The sequence below is a fragment of the Anser anser genome, assembly GCF_964211835.1.
Source record: "Anser anser genome assembly, chromosome: 7".
NCBI classification, from domain to species: Eukaryota; Metazoa; Chordata; class Aves; order Anseriformes; family Anatidae; genus Anser; species Anser anser.
Window position 1 is genome coordinate 28,142,592 of NC_139727.1, and position 20,748 is coordinate 28,163,339.

Sequence of the window (20,748 nt, forward strand, 5' to 3'; positions counted from 1 at the left end):
GCTCTGCCAGGCTGAGTGACACACGCAGGCCATGCACATGCAAGGTGCTCATATTTAAGGTAACGGAGGCCGGATTTCTCTGGAAAGAAGAGACAGAGCAAAAAGCTAAAAAGGTTATTAGATCTCAGCAGTATCAGCCACTACTGGTTTGAGTTACCTGGTTAGTGCCAGCTGAGGAGTCATCTTTTGTAGGTGGTTCACTGCCAACTATGCACTTGTGAGCGTGGGCTGCGGTGTTTGTTGCTGCAGTTGCACGTATTAATTTTCAGCTTGGAAAATAGCCACGCTGGTCTGGAATCTGCTCATCTTCATCTTTCTCCTTTTTGACATAGCAACAGCATTACCAGGTTAACTGCTGGTTTTTGAAAGTAGAAAAGTGCATTTTGAAGTTTCTCGATCCTTTTATTGTAATAATACTTCATTGTCAGTCAGTTCTTCTTTCCCTCCATTTCCTATATTGGCTTCAGAGGCAATAAATCCTAACAGCTATGGCCATTAAACCCAACCACTTAGTTCTGAAAACCTGTACAAAAGTGGGATAAGGAGGTCTGATGACGTCCTTCCGTGCGTTGAGGGGCAGTTCAGCCAACATACAGGCTTCCACGAATGCCTCCCGTCATGATGGTGCCCCACATTTTGACCTTTAGTTTGTCACGTAGACCTCCAGCAGAGGTCCAATACTAAACTGGAAGGTGCAGAAAGTAACTGGCTTTTTTCCCTGGCACTGACGTTAGCGTTAGCTGTAGCTTTAGGCTTGACAACATATGCCACTGCCTTGAGTTCTCTTATACCCACCACTGCTGGATATTTTAAGGATTATTTGTAAAAGCACTTGACAGCAAAAGTGTGCTGCTGGCAGAGTTGCCAGCATGGTTGTGGGTTTATCACAAATGCCAATGTATCAACAACAAAAAACAAGCAAAAACACATCTTTTTTTTTTTGTATCCAAATGAAGCTGCTTTACAAAATTTGTATATGACAAGGGAAAACTAATCTAGAGTAAGGAAAACACATCTAGAGTACTAAGACTCTCTAAACACAGCAAGATGAGGTCTTCACATCTCAATGAGTTTCTTTAGAGTGAGCCTGCTTTAGATGTAACAAGTGGCCTCTGTTAGATTGGAGGGGGAGATGAAACGGCCTCTGGGACTGCAGAGCCATCTCGTGAAAGCTCTTGCCTTTGAGTGTGCATGGGGGATCCAGTGATTCCAGTTTCCCAGATCTGTCAGCTCTTGCGTTAATGCCAAGGAGGCAGCGATGTACATGGAGCCCAGAGTACGTGCTGCTTTACAGGACAAAGCCAGCTCCTTGAAATGAGCTGGAAATCTCCAAGGCTTTGCAGGAGGGAGATAACGGATGGCGTGTTCGGGCCTCTTAGTTGTGAAACAGGAATACTCTGCTCTAATGGAGCTGAACACTCTCTGAGAACAGACCCGGGTAGAGCTGCTTAGTAATCCTGTCTGGAGGCGTCTGCAGTTAGCCCAACAAAGGCTGGCGGGGAGGGATGTGCTTGCCTGGACAGCCAGAAAACAAGGCTGTCCTTCTGCAGGGAAGCCTGCGTTGGAATGCAATAGCCACTGGCTATTGGGGAAGAAAACACTTTCGGGAAGAAACCCTCCCCCTCTGTTGTTTTCCTAAGATTACCCTAAAAAAACAACAACAACAAAACCTCTTTGTGGTACTTCAATACAAACTCCGTGCTGCTAAGAGTGACTTAAAATGATCATTAAAAGTGCTGTTAGGTGGGAACTAGAGATGAAGGCAGGTCAATAAAATGCGAATGTTCCAACTTTGCTTCTATTTTTCTTTCCCGTATATATATTTCTTATCTATAATACTACTGTTTCAATCTTGTGCCTTGTCTGTGGCTGTTGGTGTGAAAGAGGAAGCACAAACCTTTGTGATATTGTTTCCAGGAGACATTTAGACTGTAGATAAGTACACTGCTGATATGTCTTAAGTAGTTAGTTTGGCAGCATATGATGCAAAGAATGAATGGAAGAAGGAAGTAAAAATAATCTTACACTGATAAGAAGTATGCAGGATAGGATTTAATTAGAAATTGAAGCCTAATCAAAGTGCTCGGCAGAAAGTAGAAATTTCCTAACAAAAAATGGTGCATCCTGTATCATGGCCTGGGCGTGCATAACCTCTTCCTTGGCTTGTGAAACAGTGGACAGAAATGTACAGTGGCTCCGTTTTTTGCAGAAATGGCTCTTGACCTCAGAGGGGAAGAGGGAAGGAGACACTTGTAATGCAACCCAAAGCGGTGCTCTCCTCGTGTTGGAATTTTTGTCTGGTAGGCTTTTCCTGACGTTTGGGTGCCTTTACCTTTTATCTTTTTCCCCATGCTGAGCTGAGTAACCTCACATTGGAGGTAGCTGTGCTCTGAGCCAGGGCTTGGACCACATGATCTGCTGGGATTTTTTCCAAACTAAATTATTCCTTGATTCTGTGAAACTATTTGGAAACAAGGGTGACAGCTCCGGGTCTGACACGTGGAACGGGGTCTGACGGCTCCACATTCCCAGAACCTGTTGGTGGACAGGCTGGCAGAGGGCTGCACCGAGAGGAGCTTCCCATCCCAACTGCTACGCTTGGCACAGGGCATCCAGTCCTGCATCCTGCCTGGGATTTGAGGAGCAAAGCTGGTGGCCCTGCACCACCAGGGCTTTTACAACTTGGGCTTTCTGAACTGCATGTGCTGAGAGCAAACTGCGAGCCTGTTCAAAGGTACAGGTGCTTGCGTGTTAGAGAAGCTCCAGACAGTGCGTTTACCACAGTCTTGAATTTTAATTCAGATGGGAAAACAGGATGTTGCTTGAGACTGGATCTCCAAAAGCAGAGGAGAGCCTATGAAACCAGGACTGCTGCAGGCTCTGAAGCAGGAAGAATATAGCAATGTTGAAGCTGATATAGGTTACTGCTGCCAAAAGACCAATGTGTTCCTTGTTGCTTTCCTTTTGGAGCAGGCAACGCTGAATGGAACAAATTTTGGGGAGGAATAAACACAGGTGGTCAAGGACAGATCAGTGTTGTGATGCGGAGGAGATCCTGAAATGGCACTGTGGGACTCTGTTCTTTCACCAGCTCCACGTGACTCGTTTGCTAGTTCAAGATGTCACATTGATCTTCTTATGTCACAACCGCAGACCTCAGCTGGTGACTTTTTGGCTTGTGCGTTATCAACAGGATTGCAATTTTGCAATGGGATCTTAATTTCTCAATTCTGTTGATGTGAGAGCCAAAATCTATCCTGTTCATCAGTTGCTTTAACTCTGCAAAGCCAACAAAAGTGAGGAAAAGTGTAAATAAACTAATAAGAACAGATGAGAGAAGAGATGTGTCCTGTTTCTAGCTCTTTTCCTGATGCAAATTACAGTTTTTGGAATGAGCAGTGTTCCTGAAGCAGAAAATGCTGTGCTAGCTCAGCAGCGTCTGCTAAAAGTTGCTATCAGACACTGTAATTACAGATGGAAAACTGCTCCTTAGTCTATAGGAAAATGTTGTTTCTACTGTTGATGTGCGGTGTTTTAAGATGAGAATATGAAATGTTTGCTTTAGCTACGTACAGCAAAGCAATTTGGCCGTTTTGTCCAGCAAAGTGGTGTTCTCCTGGAAATGGGAAGCAGGTACCACCTTGGTGTGTCTGCGGTGAGTTGTAGGGTAGCCCATTGATGATCTTTAGAGGCTTTTGGGAACCTCGTGGTGCCTGTAGCAGAAGGGGAAGTGGTTTATCTTAGGCAGAGTCATGTTTGCTAAGCTGTGTCCACACAATATCAAAGCCTTTCCAAAAGTCATTTTTGTCACAGACGTCACAAAGCTGTAGTCATTTTGGTTATGAAATTTGAACAAATTCTGGTTTTAGACTCAACCTGCACTTCTGGCTCATCTTTGTAGATTAATTTTGCCTGAACTTAGTGTGGGACTCTTCTGCACTGAAACTGCTGCCTTTCACCACTTGTTCAGTGGGCTGATCCATAGTTTGAATGGGACTTCATGTTTTGCACATGTGGTGACTATTGTAGAGGTTTATGCGAAGTGGGGCTGTGTTGCACTTACAATACAGAAACAGTGCAGTTCAGCAGGCGTTGGGACCCACAGATGCACAGTCTTAGAGCCTGCTCCTTGGGTTTGCTGCTCATCCTAGCTGGTTGTTTTTTTTTTCTCTTTTATTTGAAAGATGGTACTTAAATGATTTATTTCAACACATCTTTAGTATAAACTTTCCCATGCTTTCTTTGCATTATTAATAAGAAATTTTAAGTGAAAGAAAGTGATAATTTTAGACTTTGTTCCAGGTTTGCTTGCATCATCAGTGTCTTTTATTAAGGTCTGTTTGTTTTCTAAGAGCTGGTGCACTGCCTTCTAGCTTCCAGGTTGCCCCAACACCTCTTAGAGACGTACACACCACAGCCTGTAAAAGACTTCTGTTTTCTCATGTTCTGTACGTTGTCCCACCCATGTTTTCAGACTAGCAGGAAACCATGGACTCCTGGGGGGGACTGAGACTTCACACCAGCCGCCTTTTCCATCTTAAGTGTCCCGAGGACCTGCTGGGTGATACAGTACAGCTGATTTGGCTCTGCTCCTGGACTACTTCACTGTTCCAGGAAGAAGTTTTACAGGAATGCTGATCTTATATAAAGCACATGGCTAATTATGAAGGAATCATTTTAGATTGGAATCTTGCAGGAACATACTGTAATTATCACTGAGATCTAAATGAATCCAAGCAGTCTTTTCTCAAGTTATAATGTTCTGTTTATGAATGCATTTTTTTCACTTGGCGTGCAGCCCCAATAATGCAGTGATATTGTGTAAAATGTGAAACAAATGATATCTCGTCTTTAAGAGAATGCCTGGCTCCCAAAACATGATAACTTTTAATGGAAAAGGAAAGGGATGATAAGAAAGCAGCGCTGTCTAGGTGCTAAAGCAATGTAACTCACGAGTTTGGAGATATGGGGATTTCTTCAAAACTGTCATTTATGGAATATATTCTTTGGTGGTCCCTAGTTGTATTTTAATCTCTTCATGTATTTTAAAATTTCCCAAGACCATAACTTGTGAATCTTAAATTGCTTGCAGATTGTTGGGTAAAAAAAAGACTACATTTACAGAAGATACTGACAAAACATCTTAAAAGTGTGTCTGTTTAATTTTAGGACAAGGAAACCTGCATGGGTGTCAACAATCAAAGTTACATATGTGAAACGGGACACTGTTGTGGACAATCCCAGTGTTGCAACTACTACTATGAACTCTGGTGTAAGTCCTTCTGTTTTGTATGGTTTCCCTTCTTAATCTGCATGGCTGTCATACTACAGGTCTGGCTTGTGTCTCGTGGGGTGTTGTATTCAGCCCTTGTCATGCATTGCCATTGCATTTAGCTGCAACGCAATCCGGAGTTGACCTGATACAGTGAGGGAAATATTGTTGTTACAATGGGCACTGCCTGCTTTTTGAGGAGTAATGGGCTGTCTTACCACATTCATGACTGGAAATTTGTTGTTTGGTCTTGTTTCTGGTTTGGGCAGTACTGAGGGTACTCAAAATAGCATTGTATGTGAGTGAGAAACCACACTTGAGGGACAATGCCAACATGCACAACTCTTGAGCTTGACACACTCAAGCGGAATTAATTCAGTGTCTTTCATCTTATTGTTTTAGTTCTTTGCAAGAATGACAGCTTACATCTGATTTATCTTTTTAAAGCTGTCCTCTCGAGGAGCAGGGCTGGGACGCCTGTTCTCTTAAGGAAGCACTGTGTTGGGAGTACAGCTCCTTGGGTAGAGGAGGTCTTGGGCATATTTTGGGGGCTGCCAGGAGCTGAATACCGTGGGCTGTGAGGAACATTCATTGTCCATTGGCTTTGTTGTCTCCTGGGAAATTTTGTGAAATCCGGGATTTAAAATTATCCATGCTTCTAGTGAATGGTTAAGTGATTGTACCTTCCAAGTTTCTTTAGAGGGCAGCAGACAGGTCAAAGCAGGTCAGAAAGACTGATAAAGCAGCTGAAGGGACAGGAAAATAAGAAATGCTGAAGTTCAGAGGCGGACTTTGAGTTGCGCCTGGGCTGACAGTGTCTTCCTTTCCCGAGTAGGAACCATAAAGGGTTGAACATTGATCTTGACATGCTGTGGTACTGCCAGGAACCAAAGCTAAGAAGGCATCTGTGCTCCAGAAATTTGGAAATGTGGAACTCTGAACATTGCACCCTCACGTTAGAGACTGGTGACATTTTCCTACCACACCCCACGGTATCTTGTAGCTTTATGTAACTGTGCTATCTACTTAATCCCTCTGTGGTGCCGACAGTTTCACTTTCTCAAAGAAACGTCTGTGTGGAAATGTGTTATACATACGAAGAGCGTCACTTTACCTGGATCCAAGGACAGGAATAGCTGACGCTTCATCCTTTAGTCTGGAAATACACTTTTACTTTCCAGAGTAACCAGTGAAGCATGGAGGATGTGGTTGCAAATTAAACAGGACTCTAAGGGACTCCTTGAGAAGGCATTAGGCATCAGGCCTGTAGTACCTGGCTGTGTCAGCGCAAGTGGTACGAGTTGAACGTGTTGTGGGCCTTTTGGGGACTTCAGAAGTCTCCAAACAGCAGCAGAAACTATTCAGGACAGGGCGGGTAGCTCCGGGGACACGAGCAGGCCGAGGTGCAGGCCCAAACGTGCGGCCTCCTCGGAGCATCAGGCTCAGAGCAGCCGGCAGGGCGGACGGCTGGAATTTGTTCGGACCAAATGGGGATGCATGGAGAAAGCAGAGCGGGGAAGGTCAGGCCCTGCTTTGGGGTTGTGTGGGTGGGAATGCAGAGGAAGAGGCATGTATCCAGGGGCTTACATGCTCTGTGGCAAACAGGATCTAAATTGAGCAACAGCATGGAGTACAGCTGCACACTGATGCTTGCTGCAGTCACCATGTTTCTCCCATGGACGCCTTGAAAGAGGCTTAATTGAATTGCACGCAAACAATAGAGTCAGAACAATAGCCCCCTGCCATTTTAATGAAATGATTTTGCTTTTAACTGTAACTGCATGGCACGGACTTCTAGATTTGGCAGTGCCTGGCTGCATCATGGAAGGTCTTGGAAGATAAAAACAGATTTTATTACAGGGGAGGAGAACATTTCGAGCTGCTCTCTAGGGCAAGCACACGAGTCGCTTTGAGAGCGTGGAGTAAACATATTAATGGCACACGCTGATGAATGGTTCCTCGGGGGAAGTGGGTTTCTGCGTTGAGATTCACATTCCTCCTGCGTAGTGAAGAGCATCATATACCGCACGGAGATGAAGGGAACAGTGCAAACTCGAGACCTATTCTTGCAGGCTTTCTGCAAATTTGGGCAAATGCCCAGCATTGATTTACAGTTGGTTAATGTTTTCAAAGCTTGCTTTGCCATTATGTGTGCTAGAAGGAGGTTTCTGGGATGGGGGGTGGAGGTGCGGGCGGGAGCATGTCCTTTTAAATGAAAACTCATGTTCTAGAGCGTGCGACCACAGCTGCAGAACTGCTCTGCTGCTCCACGGACTGTTGAATATCTTCGGTATGTATGTGTGCTGAGGCACCCGTAAGACCTTTAAGGTGAACAGAGGCGATAATTTATGTAAATAGGCTCACTAACAGGAGTGAACTGATGATGTGGCGAGCAACAGCTTTACTCGCTAGGGAATAGATTAGCTTTTTAAAGGTTAATAATAAATTTTTGTTAATGAACAGTTAAATTGGAACTTTTCAGTATGGCTTCATGCTTCTTTTATGATTTGACTTTAACCAATGTATGCATGTACTGGAGTAACTTCTCAGAAGTTTCTACTCTTCCCAGAAACTTCTCTGACCACCAGGACTACTGTGTGCCTGAAAACTGGCCTTCTTCCTTGTCCTGTTGAATTAAATGCTGGATTTTTTTTACCACCACAGCTTAGTGGGGACAAGAAGCAGAGGAGGGTGGCATTTGAAATGGAAAAGAAAGCTGGTCTGTCTTTGTTGGATATGCCTTTTGAAATGTGAGCCTGTCTTGTGGCCACTTGGAGGATTTCCCATAAAAAGGATCGTTTTCCCCCATTTAAGAATTTGAGGGAAGTTTGTCTTTGAAAATGGCTGACCTCAACATTTCTAGACAGCAAGTAAGGTTACGGTAATTATAAACCAGTCCTTGAGGGTAATGGAATGGGATGCAAAATCAAGGTATTATTTTGTTAAGGGGTGGAGTGGAGGAATGGAGAACATGATATGCCAAGCAGGTGGACAGCCTGTGTTTAAAATTAGACAACAGCTTGGTTCAGATTCCCCACCCATCTCTTATTAAAAAAAAAATATAGTGCCATGTTGCCAAATAATAAAACTATATCCAGGTTTATATATATATATAGGTCTCATAGCTATATAAAGGTTCAATTAGTTCTTAGCTGAGGGTTGCTAGCTGTTAACGTGGGGGGAGAGGGGGGGATATGGCAGTATGTCTCTTAATTTTTATGGAGTAGGATTTTGAAAAGCAGGAGGGGAGAAGGAGCTTCACTGTTGCATCTCCCCACGTAGGGGAAGCTGTCTGGATGGATGGTGGCTGAGCTGGTTGCATGTTTTAGCCTAACAATTTCCTTGGGCTCCCCAGAGAGGTCACAGTACTCAAGGGGGAGGTTGTGAGAGAACAGCAGCAGCCACTGGGTTTTGCTTGCTAACAGTTTTGATTCAGGTCTGTTATGATGTGCTTGTGATTTGCTGGAGTTTTCTGATGTTGACCTTGGTCCAGGCTCGATGGGTGTTTTATTGCTTAAATGTTCCCAGATGCCACTTTTCAAACTAGAAGAAAGAAAGTAATCAAGGAAGGCAGTTACCTGCATTTTGTCGGGTAAGAATTAAGGCTCAGAAGTTCTGGATTTTCCAAAGTTTAAGCCTATAATGTGTTTTGAGAACCAAGTCCAGATCTCCTGACATCCATCCTTGTCTCCCCCTTGCCCTGATGAGGAGCAGCATGAAATTAGACAGTTCCTGAGGCACCGAACACAGCCAGCTAAGCTGCAGAAAGTATTTTATGTGGTGCGGTTGGAAGAATAGTGTGCGGTGCTTCAGGAATCGCAGAGCATGGAGACAGGCAGCTGGTCACAGCACGCAGACGATCTCAGCTGCAGCCCCTCAAAGTCAGAGCATTAAGGTACTGCGCAGCAAACCAGCACGGGTGAAGAGTGGCGATTCAGATGTTAGATGTACCAGATTTTGCTTCATTTTGGCTGCCTTAGCATTGACACTGAGCCCCTCTGTTTCTGAAAGAAAAGAAAAAAAGTCTTGACTATTTGGGCCTTAGTGGAAGGGTTGTACGGGAAAAAATCTGTTTGCAGGCAGCACAGTAGATGTTTTTGCTGATTTTGAACGTTTTGCTCATCTCTGCACGCTTCCCTTTGGAATCTCTAGACAGTTCTTTTCCCCAAAAAACGTGCTGCCAGAAAATTTTGGCAGGAATCCGGTTAGTTGCTAAAGCTCTAGCAACTGCTGTAACACGTACATGTTCCAGGTCAGCTTTATAACAGGAATTCATTTCCAAAGACTTTGCTGCAGTCTCCAAAGCCCTCAGTCAAATAACACGTCAGTCCCATGTTTTCTTTCTCACCCCGCGTTATCTTATCCTTCAGTTTAACCAAGTCCTTTTTTTGGAGAGGGATTTGCCCTGTTCCTTGCCTTTCTCGCAGCCTCCTGCATGGCTGTGCTTGCTTTCTCTTTAACTCAGGTGTATGAAACTGAATTCTGGCTGCTGTTACTCCTCAGCTGATGCTTCAGCGATGACCCTGCTGTTATGAAGCCTAGCAAACAAAACAGATGTCACAACTATGTGGAAACAGATAAATGGGGTTAGTGAGGAGTTTTATTCTTGTATTTCTGTAGCCTAATCCGCACAGCAAAATCAACTTAGGCTGGTTTTGGTGTGGTGATGTTCACCTATACAAAGAAGGCATTCTCTCTTGCATAGTCTTACTGTGCAGATCCTGACCTTCACCCCACGTGGGCTACTTCCACCTGCTAAAAAGTAAGAAAAGGCAAGACAGCCAAACCCTGCTGCTTCACCCCCTGCCTTCTGCACCTGCAACCCAGCTCCTCACCAAATCCCCAGCTCCATCACTTATCCACATCTTGGTCCCAGGTTAACTGGGCATGGCCTCAGCTGGATGCTTCTCTCTGGTATATGTTAGACCGGTATTTAACGTGCATTTTACCAACATAAAGGTCTTGATGGGGTACAACTCTTATGCCAGAACTGACTGGACTTAAAGTCTTCTGGAGCACAGGAACAATTGTTCTTCAAAGGCGCTCTCCCCGGGAGAAGAGGCATAACAACAGTTTGCAGATTTACTGCCTCGCCTCTCATTGCAAAGGATTTTTCTGAAACATGTCTTTTTCCATCTTATCTCATGGCGGTGGATGTACTGTGTATTCTGGCCACTGTTCTGAAAGCTAGAAACCAGCTGCAGTTAATGTCCATCATCTTCTGCCACGAGTCACCAAGCTGGGAGGCAGTGAGCGGGAGTTGGAGATGTTGCCTTCAGCTTTCTCCTTGTACCACTGCAATTCAATAACTCTTTCCTGCAGTGTGATCGGGCTGGGGCTGCAGTTCTGCTGACTTAAATTGACATAAAGCTGTCACTGAAAGTCACAGTCATTCTCTTGCTGCTGTTTGGTTGGGCCAGATGAGTTTCAACCTGCGCTGGTTCCTGTTGTGGTTTAACCCGGCTGGCAGCTAAACACCACACAGCCGTTCGCTCACCCTCCCCCCTCCCTCTCTGGGATGGGGGGAGAGAAACGGGAAAGTGAAGCCTGTGAGTTGAGATAAAGATGGTTTATTAAGACAGGAAAATAATAATAACAATAATAATAATAATAGTGATAATGGTAATAGTATTAACAATAATAATGTGTAAGAAAACAAGTGATGCACAATGCAATTGCTCACCACCCGCTGACCGATGCCCAGCCTATTCCCGAGCAGCCGGCCCCCCCCACCCCGGCCAGCCACCCCTATATATTGTTTAGCATGACGTCAGATGGTATGGAATACCCCTTTGGCCAGTTTGGGTCAGCTGTCCTGGGTCTGTCCCCTCCCAGCTCCTGCTGCACCCCCAGCCTGCTCGCTGGCAGGACAGAGCAAGAAGCCGAAAAGTCCTTGGCCTGGTGTAAACACTGCTCTGCAACAATTAAAACATCAGCATGTTATCAGCGCTCTTCTCATCCTAATCCAAAACATAGCACCCTACCAGCTACTATGAGCTACTTAACTCTGTCCTAACTGGAACCAGGACAGTTCCCTAAAACCAGTTCAAAGCACAGTTGCACGCAACTTTGTGCTGGCACAAGGTGTGGAAGAGACAGGCTGGAGGGACCTCGTCGTTCAGCAGCCTTCTTTTTCTTTAAAATGTTCCTAGGCCTATGGCCTGGATCCTCGTCTCGCATTCCTGAGCAGCAGCATTGACTCACGCGGGCTGGTGTCGAAGAGGCAGGAGACGACACGGTCCCTGTGCCAAGGACACTGTAAAACCCAAGTGCATCCGAGTTGTGGTACCAATTAAATCTCTCTCCTGTTTTTGATGATGGCGTTGGCCCTGGGAAAGACAATTTTTTTTTTCAGGCATGGCCAACTGTGAGGCCGTTGTTTGGGAGATCGCATTTTAGTCAATGAAATTGTCCCACTTCTTCTTCTGTTTAGAACCAGCTCTCGTGAAGCCAAAGCTATTACCCAGATGCTTGTCAGGCAGACACAAAAACACTTTGCAGTATATTTTGGCTCCCTTTTAGGGGACTTCCTGCCAATAGAGCAATGGCATTTGCCCAAGTTTACCGTGAACTTGAGGGCAGATTTCTCTGTTCCTACCCTTGGAACGCTCCAGAAAACATGTTTTCCATTTTGCACAGGATAAAAGGAGCTTCCCTCGATGGGGCTGCTGATGGCAGCATCCCAGGCAGCAAGCACAGTGCATGTCCTCCTCGGCATCAGACTGAACGCTGCTCCCCACTTTTCATAGGGAGAGAATGCTCTGTTTCTTACCCTCAGGATGGTTTATTCCTAATTATTCTTAAATTTGGGCAAAACTGTGGTCAGTGCCCCAGGTTTTCTCGAAGCTCTAAACCTGGCACGTTCTGTCATGGCTGGCAGAAGACATCTTCAGTGCGTGACCTCTGATGGAGCTCCCTTTCCCAAGGAAGCTGTGAACACAGCAGCCTCCTCGTTCCTAGGTGTTTTCTGTGCTTGTGAGCACAGTGAGAATTACCTTCCCTGGGAGGTAATTCTGTTTGCAGGTCTTCCTGCAGCTCCTGTTTGGATCCTCTGAGCTTGGTGCTCACGTAGAGCTTGGTGCTTTTCCCTGAGCCTGTGTGATGCTGGTAAGAGCTTGGTACTGCTGTTTTATTTTCATGAAAGCTTTTGATGCTCTGGCAGGGAAATCTCTTGGCAAAACTCAACTCCTTGGCTGTGTCTGCTTCACTCTTTGCTTGCATCATTATCAACCCATTGGCATCACCAGTGAATTTGACAGAAAATACAGCAGCACTTCTCAGAACTCAGCACTTCTCAGCCTTTTTTGGACGGCAGAGCATGTCAACCTCTGACTCTTCCATAAACCAAGAGCGAGCCTGAAATTGCCTTTAAATCTCACGGTCCCCCACTGCATGTTTAGCTCCGAACTGGTGCATCGCTTCTGTCTGTCGTGTTCATCAGCAGCAACTATTTCTCCGAAGACCCTGTTTTTCTCTGCCTGTCAGTCTCCCCCTCCGATTGCAGCGAGCTTTTACTCCCCGTGGTCACAGCCGGGTTGGCAGTGGGAAATGCCCCCGGGAGCTTCTCTCTCGAATCGGACTGTTTCTGACAGACCTGGATCTGCCTGCCCAGTGCCTCCCGACATTTTCTCCTTTTCCAGTGGCTGCAGCGACAGCTCAGCACGGTACGGCTGAAACCAGCTCATGTCCATATGGGCAGGAGGCGCGTGCTGAAGAGCTCAGGGAAAGCTTTTGGGGACAACGAAGGCAACTGGAAGCCCGGTTTTACTTGGCTTTTGGAGGCCTTTTAATGCCAGACTTCTGTTGCCTTTGCACATCTCACCCGTTTTCAGCACGAAGCAGAGCTGGTGCCTGCTCTTGCCACGGGCCAGGTGTTAGCTTGTACCGTTACAGCGCTCAGCCTCCACGTTTCCTGCTCGTGTCGTGTTGTCTTTGGATGAATTTGAAATTCCCCTCCTTCCCCTCTTGCCAAACGAGCCGCTGGGTGCGTGGGCCAGCGCTCTGCTCCGTTTCCCTCCCTGCTGCTAGTTGGAAGCCGAGCATCGCCAGGTGTACAAATGCACAGCTCGGCCCAGGACATCTTCACTGTTCTCTCCATCCTTTTAGACATAATATTTACACTTGGCCTTTACGTGGAGCTTCAGTTCAAATAAATGACTGTACTATATATTTGCTAGGCTTCCGCAGGTTTTCGGTTCTGCAGCCAGAACTGCAGCTGTGCCCAGCCTCCTGGCTAGGGCACGTTATGGGGCCTTCCGCGGGCCCCCAGCACCGTGCTGGGCTTGCAACCAGACCTTCAAGCGGGTGAGCAGCTCCCTGCCTGCCTCAGCGCCTACGGATGTCCCACGCTGATGCTTCCTACGTGCTGGGGAACGCAGATGTGCTGCTGCGTGGCGAGGTGGGGGCAAAGCCCTCAAAGAAGCAGCCAGGTGGAGCAAGCAGCTGTGGCGGGCGCGCAGCGCCAATCCCCTGCGATCACCCAGGCGAGGCCCGGGGCTCGCGCTGAGTCAGGAGTTGAGTAATTCCTAGAAGCTCCAGGAAGCGTCCGTGGTTAATGAAACCAGGCAATAGCGTGGTATTAGTGGGTTCTTTTTCTGGAAATTCACATGAGAAACACCAGGTCCTGTCCGTTTGTGGTCGCAAGCGTGCACGGAGACCCTTGGCACCGGCGTGGAGGTGTTGTTCCTGGCACTGTGACCGAACTGCAACCCAGTAAATTATGGGCTGTTTACTTAAAAATGCCACCTGTGGTTTCAGTAGGATCCAGCATTAATTTATTAGCCCAAACTGCTGTGTGCTGTTACTGCCTGTTGTTTACAGAGCTGCTGCGTGTCTTCCCGGCGATGGCTGAGCTTACTTTGACCCCTACTCTGAGCTTGTCCATCAGTTTGTCTGCAAAGCACTTCGGGATTTCTTTGGAATGGGTAGGGGAGATTTCTAAAGAAATAGTTTTTTAATCCACTGGATGCAGGCTTGGGTGGGAGCAGTTATTCCCTGCAGAAAAATTCGGCTGCTACAGCTGAGATTGCTTAACAGTGGCACTTCTCCAGGACATCTTAACTAACGAAGTGCTGCCTGCTACCACTGCCTCCAGAGTCCTTGGGAAAGGACATGAAAAAATGTGTTAAAAAGCATCTGTTTTCATAACTAGCTAAAATCCCTGGATAGCCGGGTGTAATTTTCCATTGTTTTTGAACGGACGATCACGGATCGCTCTCTGAAAATAAGGAGCACTGGAAGATGAACTGCAGGCCTGCCTCAGCGCACGGTGGCGTGCTGTGCGAGTGACCTGGTTTTGAGGGGTTGTTCTTGCTTCCTCAGCAAGCACGGGCCAAGGAACCTTCCCTTAGCAAAAAATAAAATGTACTGGGGGGAGTTTTCAAACGGCGAGACGGTGACTGCAAACGCCTGGCTTTGGAGGGAAGGGTGGGCAAGACTGATCCCTGTAACTCGAATAAAAAGGCTTTTTTAGGAGCAAGAGGGTGCTCAGAGGGCAGTAGACAAAAAAAAAAAAGCATGCAAGACTGTAATTTGATAGCGAGTTTTGATAAATTTGGGTACAAGGCAGAATCTAGCTCATTAGGGAAACAGGTTGTGCAAGGCGAGAGGGAGATTTCGGTTTGCTGTGCCAAAATACAGGGAGAATTTGGGTTACGACACAGGGAGGTGCAAGTCCCTGCTCAAAACGCCGGAAGGCACGATGCAGCACATCCAGCTCACCTGCAAACAGCTCTCTGAGAGCAGCGATACGGCTCGCTTGCACTTTGTCCTGAGACAGAGCAATATTCCTCTCATTCTTGAGATTCCTAAACTGTTCACCTTTCCCCACCCAGCTCTTAGCAGAGAAAACACTTCTAACTCAGAAGGGGATGCTGAAAACAAGGTGTTGTAAAGCCAGGCCAGAGGGTTTTATTAGGGAGAAAAAAGCAGGCTGATACCACAGGGCAGAACGACTCTGTTGAAAATGTTTTTTTGCACTGATTTTGTATGTTTGGGAATAATAAAGAATGGCAGAAGTCTTACCAAGAGAGAAACCGTGTTGTGATCTCTGCCGAGGAGCGGTTGCCAGGCCTCGTGTTTATAAAGGAGGAACTCTCCTGGTATTTTTAGCTGCGAAAATTAAGCTTAAAAATGATAAAGATTGCAGAGGCCCCTGAGCCAGACAGGGCTGTGGGCTGCAGTTGCAGGAGGCCAAATCCTAACCTGGCGTAAGCGGTGTAGCTCTTTGATATCTCTCTGGAACGTATTTCTAATGTACGCAAGTGGGAAGGGAGCTTTAAAGAGCGTGGGGGGGGGGGAGTTACTTGGCATGTTAGCAGGGCTGGAGAAAATTCAGGAAGCGCTGATGTTAAATTCCCTTTTAAAGAGCACTGCGTGTCCTGTGGCAGTGCACGGAAACCAGCCGCGGCCACAAACGGAGCAGAAGCTCGGTTTCTTGAGGATTCGGTGTGGGGGGGCTGGATTAATTTAATTTTGGATAATTTAAGACATTGAATACAAAAATAAGTTTTAAAAATATTTTGAGACGTCTATGTAAAAAGAGTATGTTTTTGTTAAACATAACAATGAAGGATTTGGGCTAGAAATTAAAGAGCAGCGCAAACAAAAGCAAAACATAGTGCTTGGGGTTTTTCTCTTCTTCTGTGGTCAATCTGCAGAGTGTCTTTTGTGTCTTGATTATTATTTTCAAACCGAAGTGGCTGTGGGAGTCAAATTCAATGCTATTCGCAGATCTGTTTATATATTTTGCCAAAAGAAGTAATTTCCAAGGGGTGGGATGGATGGTTTTTTCTGGGGGGTGGGGGAGCCAGAGCTCCGTATTTTGTTCTCCTCCAGAGCCGTGACTAGCAAGCACGCTCCATGTCGTGCCAAAGCACGTACAAAATTACCCAAATCAGCGAAGGCTCCCCGAGCAGCAGTCCCTTACGCAGGTGGGCACGTGCAGAAGCCTCCCGGTGCCCTGTGTATTCCTGCCTTTAGAGCAGCGCGGGGTTCGGATCTAGACTTCCTAGGGATCTTCCCCATCGCGTTTGTAGAGTTCCCTGGGCTGGATGTGGCTCTTGCGCCCCGGCTAACGTCTCGCTCTCCCCCCCCGCAGGGTTTTGGCTGGTGTGGACCATCATCATCATTCTCAGCTGCTGTTGTGTTTGCCATCACCGACGCACCAAGCACCGTCTGCAGGCCCAGCAGCGGCAACATGAGATCAACCTGATCGCTTACCGGGAAGCCCACAACTACTCAGCCCTGCCCTTCTATTTACGTACGTACCTCACGTCGCTTTTCCCAGAGGCCGTGGGGAGCGGCGGTTGGGCTCAGCGAGAGGTGGGGACAGCTCTGCTGCCTCACCGGGGCTTGTGGAGAATGTAGGTGACGTATCGCAGCTGCTGGATGCGTGTCAGCCCCCTTCACACGTACTGCTGACTTGGCCGTGTGTGCAGCGATCACCTGGGTGCCTTCCTGGAAAGGTTTTAAAAATATTTCCTTCGGGATGCTCCTTCTCCTTCCCAGCCTGCAAACACAGCTGGTGGGAGTGAGATGTGAGCGGGTGGCTTCACGAAATTTGGTCGCGCGGGCTGGGTGGAAGTGGTGCCTCAGCTGGGACCGTGCTGGCTTCCACCCCGTGCTGCAGCTCCCAGGCCACAGTGCTGCTGGCGAGCATGAACTCCGTGAAGGAGTTGTTGTCCGTGGCTCAGGGAAAGCACGAGTGATTCGTGATCATAGTGCCCTGCTGCGGTATGCTGGAGTGGTGACCCTCAGCCTTTGACTGGAGGTGCCACAGCTGAGTTTCCTATAATAGGTTGTCGAATTGCATGTGCAGACCTGCTTTTCTCATTCAACTCTTGCCCCAGCAGCTCTTTCCTCCCCAGCCCCAGGGATACGCAATTACGCGTGGAAAACTACAGTGCTATCTCTACAGGTTTCCATTATTTAAGTCCATTCTGTCTGTATAGGCTATTTTGTTGCCTGTTGTGAAATAAATATAATCTTTCTTAGATTTGAGGGTCTGTAAGTACAACAAACCCACTTCTCTTGCTGGTACTGCCAGTTTATTCTGACCAGACTAGAAAAACTGAATCCACCACTGAAACAACCACCATGAGCCCAGATGCTGAGTTTCTTGTAACTGTTTGCGTCTCTTCATATTCACACAAAGCTTTGTGAGATGAAATCTTTGCTCTTGAAAGTGAAAACTCAGCTGAGAAGCCAGTGTTGGAGAGGGCTGGCAGGTTATCTCCCAGGTTGTTCCCTCCAGCCAACACAGGCCACACCTTGGTGTGGTTTATGGGGCCATTTGGGGTATGGTTGGGTTTGCCTGGTAGCCCTAAGTGTAGACCTGAGAGCCATAAGGTCTGGCTGCTGTTTCCAGCCGTGTCCATCTCCTCCTGTAACTGTACCCTCCTGTGCTGCGATCGCTGCTTCTCTAAAACACCGAACATCTCTTTTGGTTTAATTTTTGGCACCGCTCGTAAAGCCCGTTGAGCTGTTTGGTGGCAAGGTGCTGGCAGATGACAAACGACATACCGACCTACGTTAATAACAAGTTTCCTGAGATAAGCTGTTCGCGAAATAACTTCTCCTCCTTGCCTCCCGCTTTCAGGGTTTCTGCCAAATTATTTACTACCTCCCTACGAGGAAGTGGTGAACCGACCGCCAACCCCGCCACCGCCATACAGTGCCTTACATCAGCAGTGCGTCCCAGCAGGCAGCAGTAGCACAATCCCAGACACGCCAAGAAACCTGCAGCCAGCACAGAGCAGCTCGGCGGCACCCAGCGGCAATAACAGCAGTACTGACAACACCGGGTCCCCCGGCCTCGGGGACCCCGAGCCTTCCACCGCCGCGCTGGTCGAGCGAGCAGTTGCCAAAATGCAGAGCGTGGAGCCCGGCGGTACCAGCACGGGAGCTGAGCTAGTGGAGAGGGCCAGTCCCGAAAAGGATACGGAGTGCAAGGAGGAACTGCTAAAAGGTTACAGCTCTGAGAGCTTAGAGCAGAGCAGCGCGATTCCCGATGCGAAGGACAAGACGCCGGGCAGGCAGCGCCGCTTCACGGGCGACTCGGGCATCGAAGTCTGCGTATGCAACCGGGGCCATCACGACGACGACCTCAAGGAGTTCGACGGGCTCATCGATGATGCTCTGGACGGGCCCCTGGACTTCTGCGACAGCTGCAGCGGCCGCCCGCACGGGGACGAGGAGGAAGGGCTTTTTAATGCCGCGGAAGAGCAGCACCGTGAACACAGCCACCACCACCTGCCCCGGCAGCCGGTGTGTGTACTCTTGAACACAATAAATGAGCAGGACTCTCCAAACTCTCGTACCAATAACTCCCCCAGCTAAGGTGGAAGAGTGGAAGGGAGAATCGGGGGAAAAAAGAACACAAAGAAATAAAAGAAAAATAAGCAGATTAAAACTTTAAGAGGAGGAAAAGGTGATATACAACCTTATTTTTTTTTTTTTTTTTAGTTTTCCTCCCCTCCAGTGTAATTCGGGGGCTAGTCCCGAAGGCCCAGCTTGTGGGGGACGGGTTGCTCTGGGTTTTGTTAATCATGTCCATCCTGCTCTGTGAGGCAGGGAGTTGTGTTTCTCAGTGAGACCTTCTAACAAATTGAACTTTCCCAATGGTGATTTTGGTGATGGTTATTATGAGTTTGTTGGTTTTAGTTTTCCAAAACACTGCTTTGTCTCGCAATCAGTAAAGCTCAGCAAATCTCACCCTGGGAGGATACGAAATCACCGTAAGGCTTCAACCTCCAGGTGTCTTCCCAGAAGCAAGCAGCTTCTGACAGTGCCGGCAGTCAGTAGCCCAAGAGTTCTGGTTTGATATCGTGCTCTTGAGGCATTGTGGATTTCTTTTCATTTTAACGTGTTTTTTTTTTGTGTGTGTGTGTGTTAAACTTTCCCAAAGCTGATGAACGCCTCAACACATCAGCCCTATAATCTCTGGTGCTTCAGTGTTTAAGACAGCAGGTAGGAGATTTCCCACTTGAAGCTGGTAACTGAAGGACCAGTTTCTTCCAGGAGTGTTAGTCTACCATAAGCAGTCTGAAAAGAAAGGGTTTGCAGAAATTTGCCTTTATATGTAATTTTCAAAGACAAGTGTATCTGTTCAATGCCTCCAAGAGCACAGTTAGAAGTAGAATCAGGGCAGCTGGGCTGCCTTCCAAGTACTGTGGTCTCCGAATGACCTTTTCCCGGTGTGCTGCAAAAGGGCTTGGCTTTATTTTTTCCTTATTTTGCACCCCGAGTGCAGCACACTTGAGTTAAGATGACAAAAAAAGAACAGGGCTCTCTTTGGCCAGCGTGCCTTCAAGCTTCAGCGATGCATGTTGAACAAATGGAGACGAGAGCTCCGTCCATTGCGAAGGGATGACTTTACCATGTCGATGTGGAAGACCTGTGCAGTATTTTTTTTTTTTTTTAATCCAAAAGTTTGGTGCGATTCTGATGTTGACCACTTACAGGAAATGAATGTCTGTTTTCTTTTTTTTTTTTTATGGTGGCAACTGGCTACTGTATAATGTCTGTGAGCGTGTGTGTGTGACTGCAATCCATGCATGCGAGTCCTACTGGTAATATGAAAACCTGCTGTAAGACTGCAAGAAAATTTACTGTAGCTTTGCTTTAATAAACGGTAGAGATTTTGTTAGTAACAACCCGAAGGGAAAAAAAAAAAAAGTAAGAGCTGAAACTAACATTCCCTGGAGTGCTCGTGTGGAAGAGAGCACAATTCAGACTGTGTATCTTGTTCTTGGGTTTTCTCCCCGTCCCTTTTATAATTATGGTCGTCCAGATCATTACTGTTATGGGGAAAAAAAATTGAAAACTGAACTCAGTCATACTCAGATTTGATTGATTGAAAACCAAAATCAGTTTCAAATGAGGTGGAAACCAAAATATAATGTCTTTTCTGATAACTTGCCTGCGTGTATGTGTATCATTTTTTGAGTTAAGAAAAAGATCTCTTTAGTTGGTGTTTTTTTTTTTTAACTGAAGGTACGTGGCACTGTCCTGAATACAGATGATGGAGCAAGTGGTGCTTATTTCAGTGTTTTACATGCTTGAAGGTAAAACTCACACTTCTAACTTAAAAAACACTTCTAACTTAAAAAAGGGCAACTTGTAGGAGAACCTTGCTCCGTGCAGCCTTTTCCTTCCGGCTGATCAAAACAGCACTTCAGTAGGTGTATTAGGGTGCTCTTAAGAATTAAAGGCTCTGGTCTGGATTCAGGGAACTTTGTTTCTGGATGCCTCCTGTGAGAGGGATGGAGTGATACCCCTGGGGTGTGCTGGCTTACTGTGCAGCCGCGTAGGGACTGACTGCTTGCAGCTCTGTTCACACAGTTGAGAAGAGAATTAAAGATCCTCGCTGCCACCCCTAGAAATTCCCCATGTACTGGCACTGAGGTTTGTTCCTCACATCATGAAGGAAGCTAGAAAAAAAAAACACATCAGTCCTTACAGTGTGGGATTTTCCT

At 46.9% G+C, this 20,748-nt stretch overlaps 1 protein-coding gene across 8 annotated transcripts in view; it reads left to right on the forward strand.

The window, feature by feature from the left end:
* WBP1L (WW domain binding protein 1 like) overlaps positions 1–20,187 on the forward strand; it is a 58,264-nt gene extending 38,077 nt beyond the window's left edge. For 7 of the 8 annotated variants that reach the window (XM_083844813.1, XM_083844814.1, XM_083844816.1 and 4 more), the window contains 3 exons: positions 5,170–5,272; positions 16,371–16,532; positions 17,871–20,187. In XM_083844813.1, coding sequence (XP_083700939.1) covers positions 5,170–5,272; positions 16,371–16,532; positions 17,871–18,610 — 1,005 coding nt within the window. In that variant the 3' untranslated portion in view covers positions 18,611–20,187. The remainder of the gene's footprint in view (positions 1–5,169; positions 5,273–16,370; positions 16,533–17,870) is intronic. The other variant, XM_083844818.1, reaches the window with a different exon arrangement.
* The last annotated feature ends 561 nt before the right edge of the window (positions 20,188–20,748 follow it).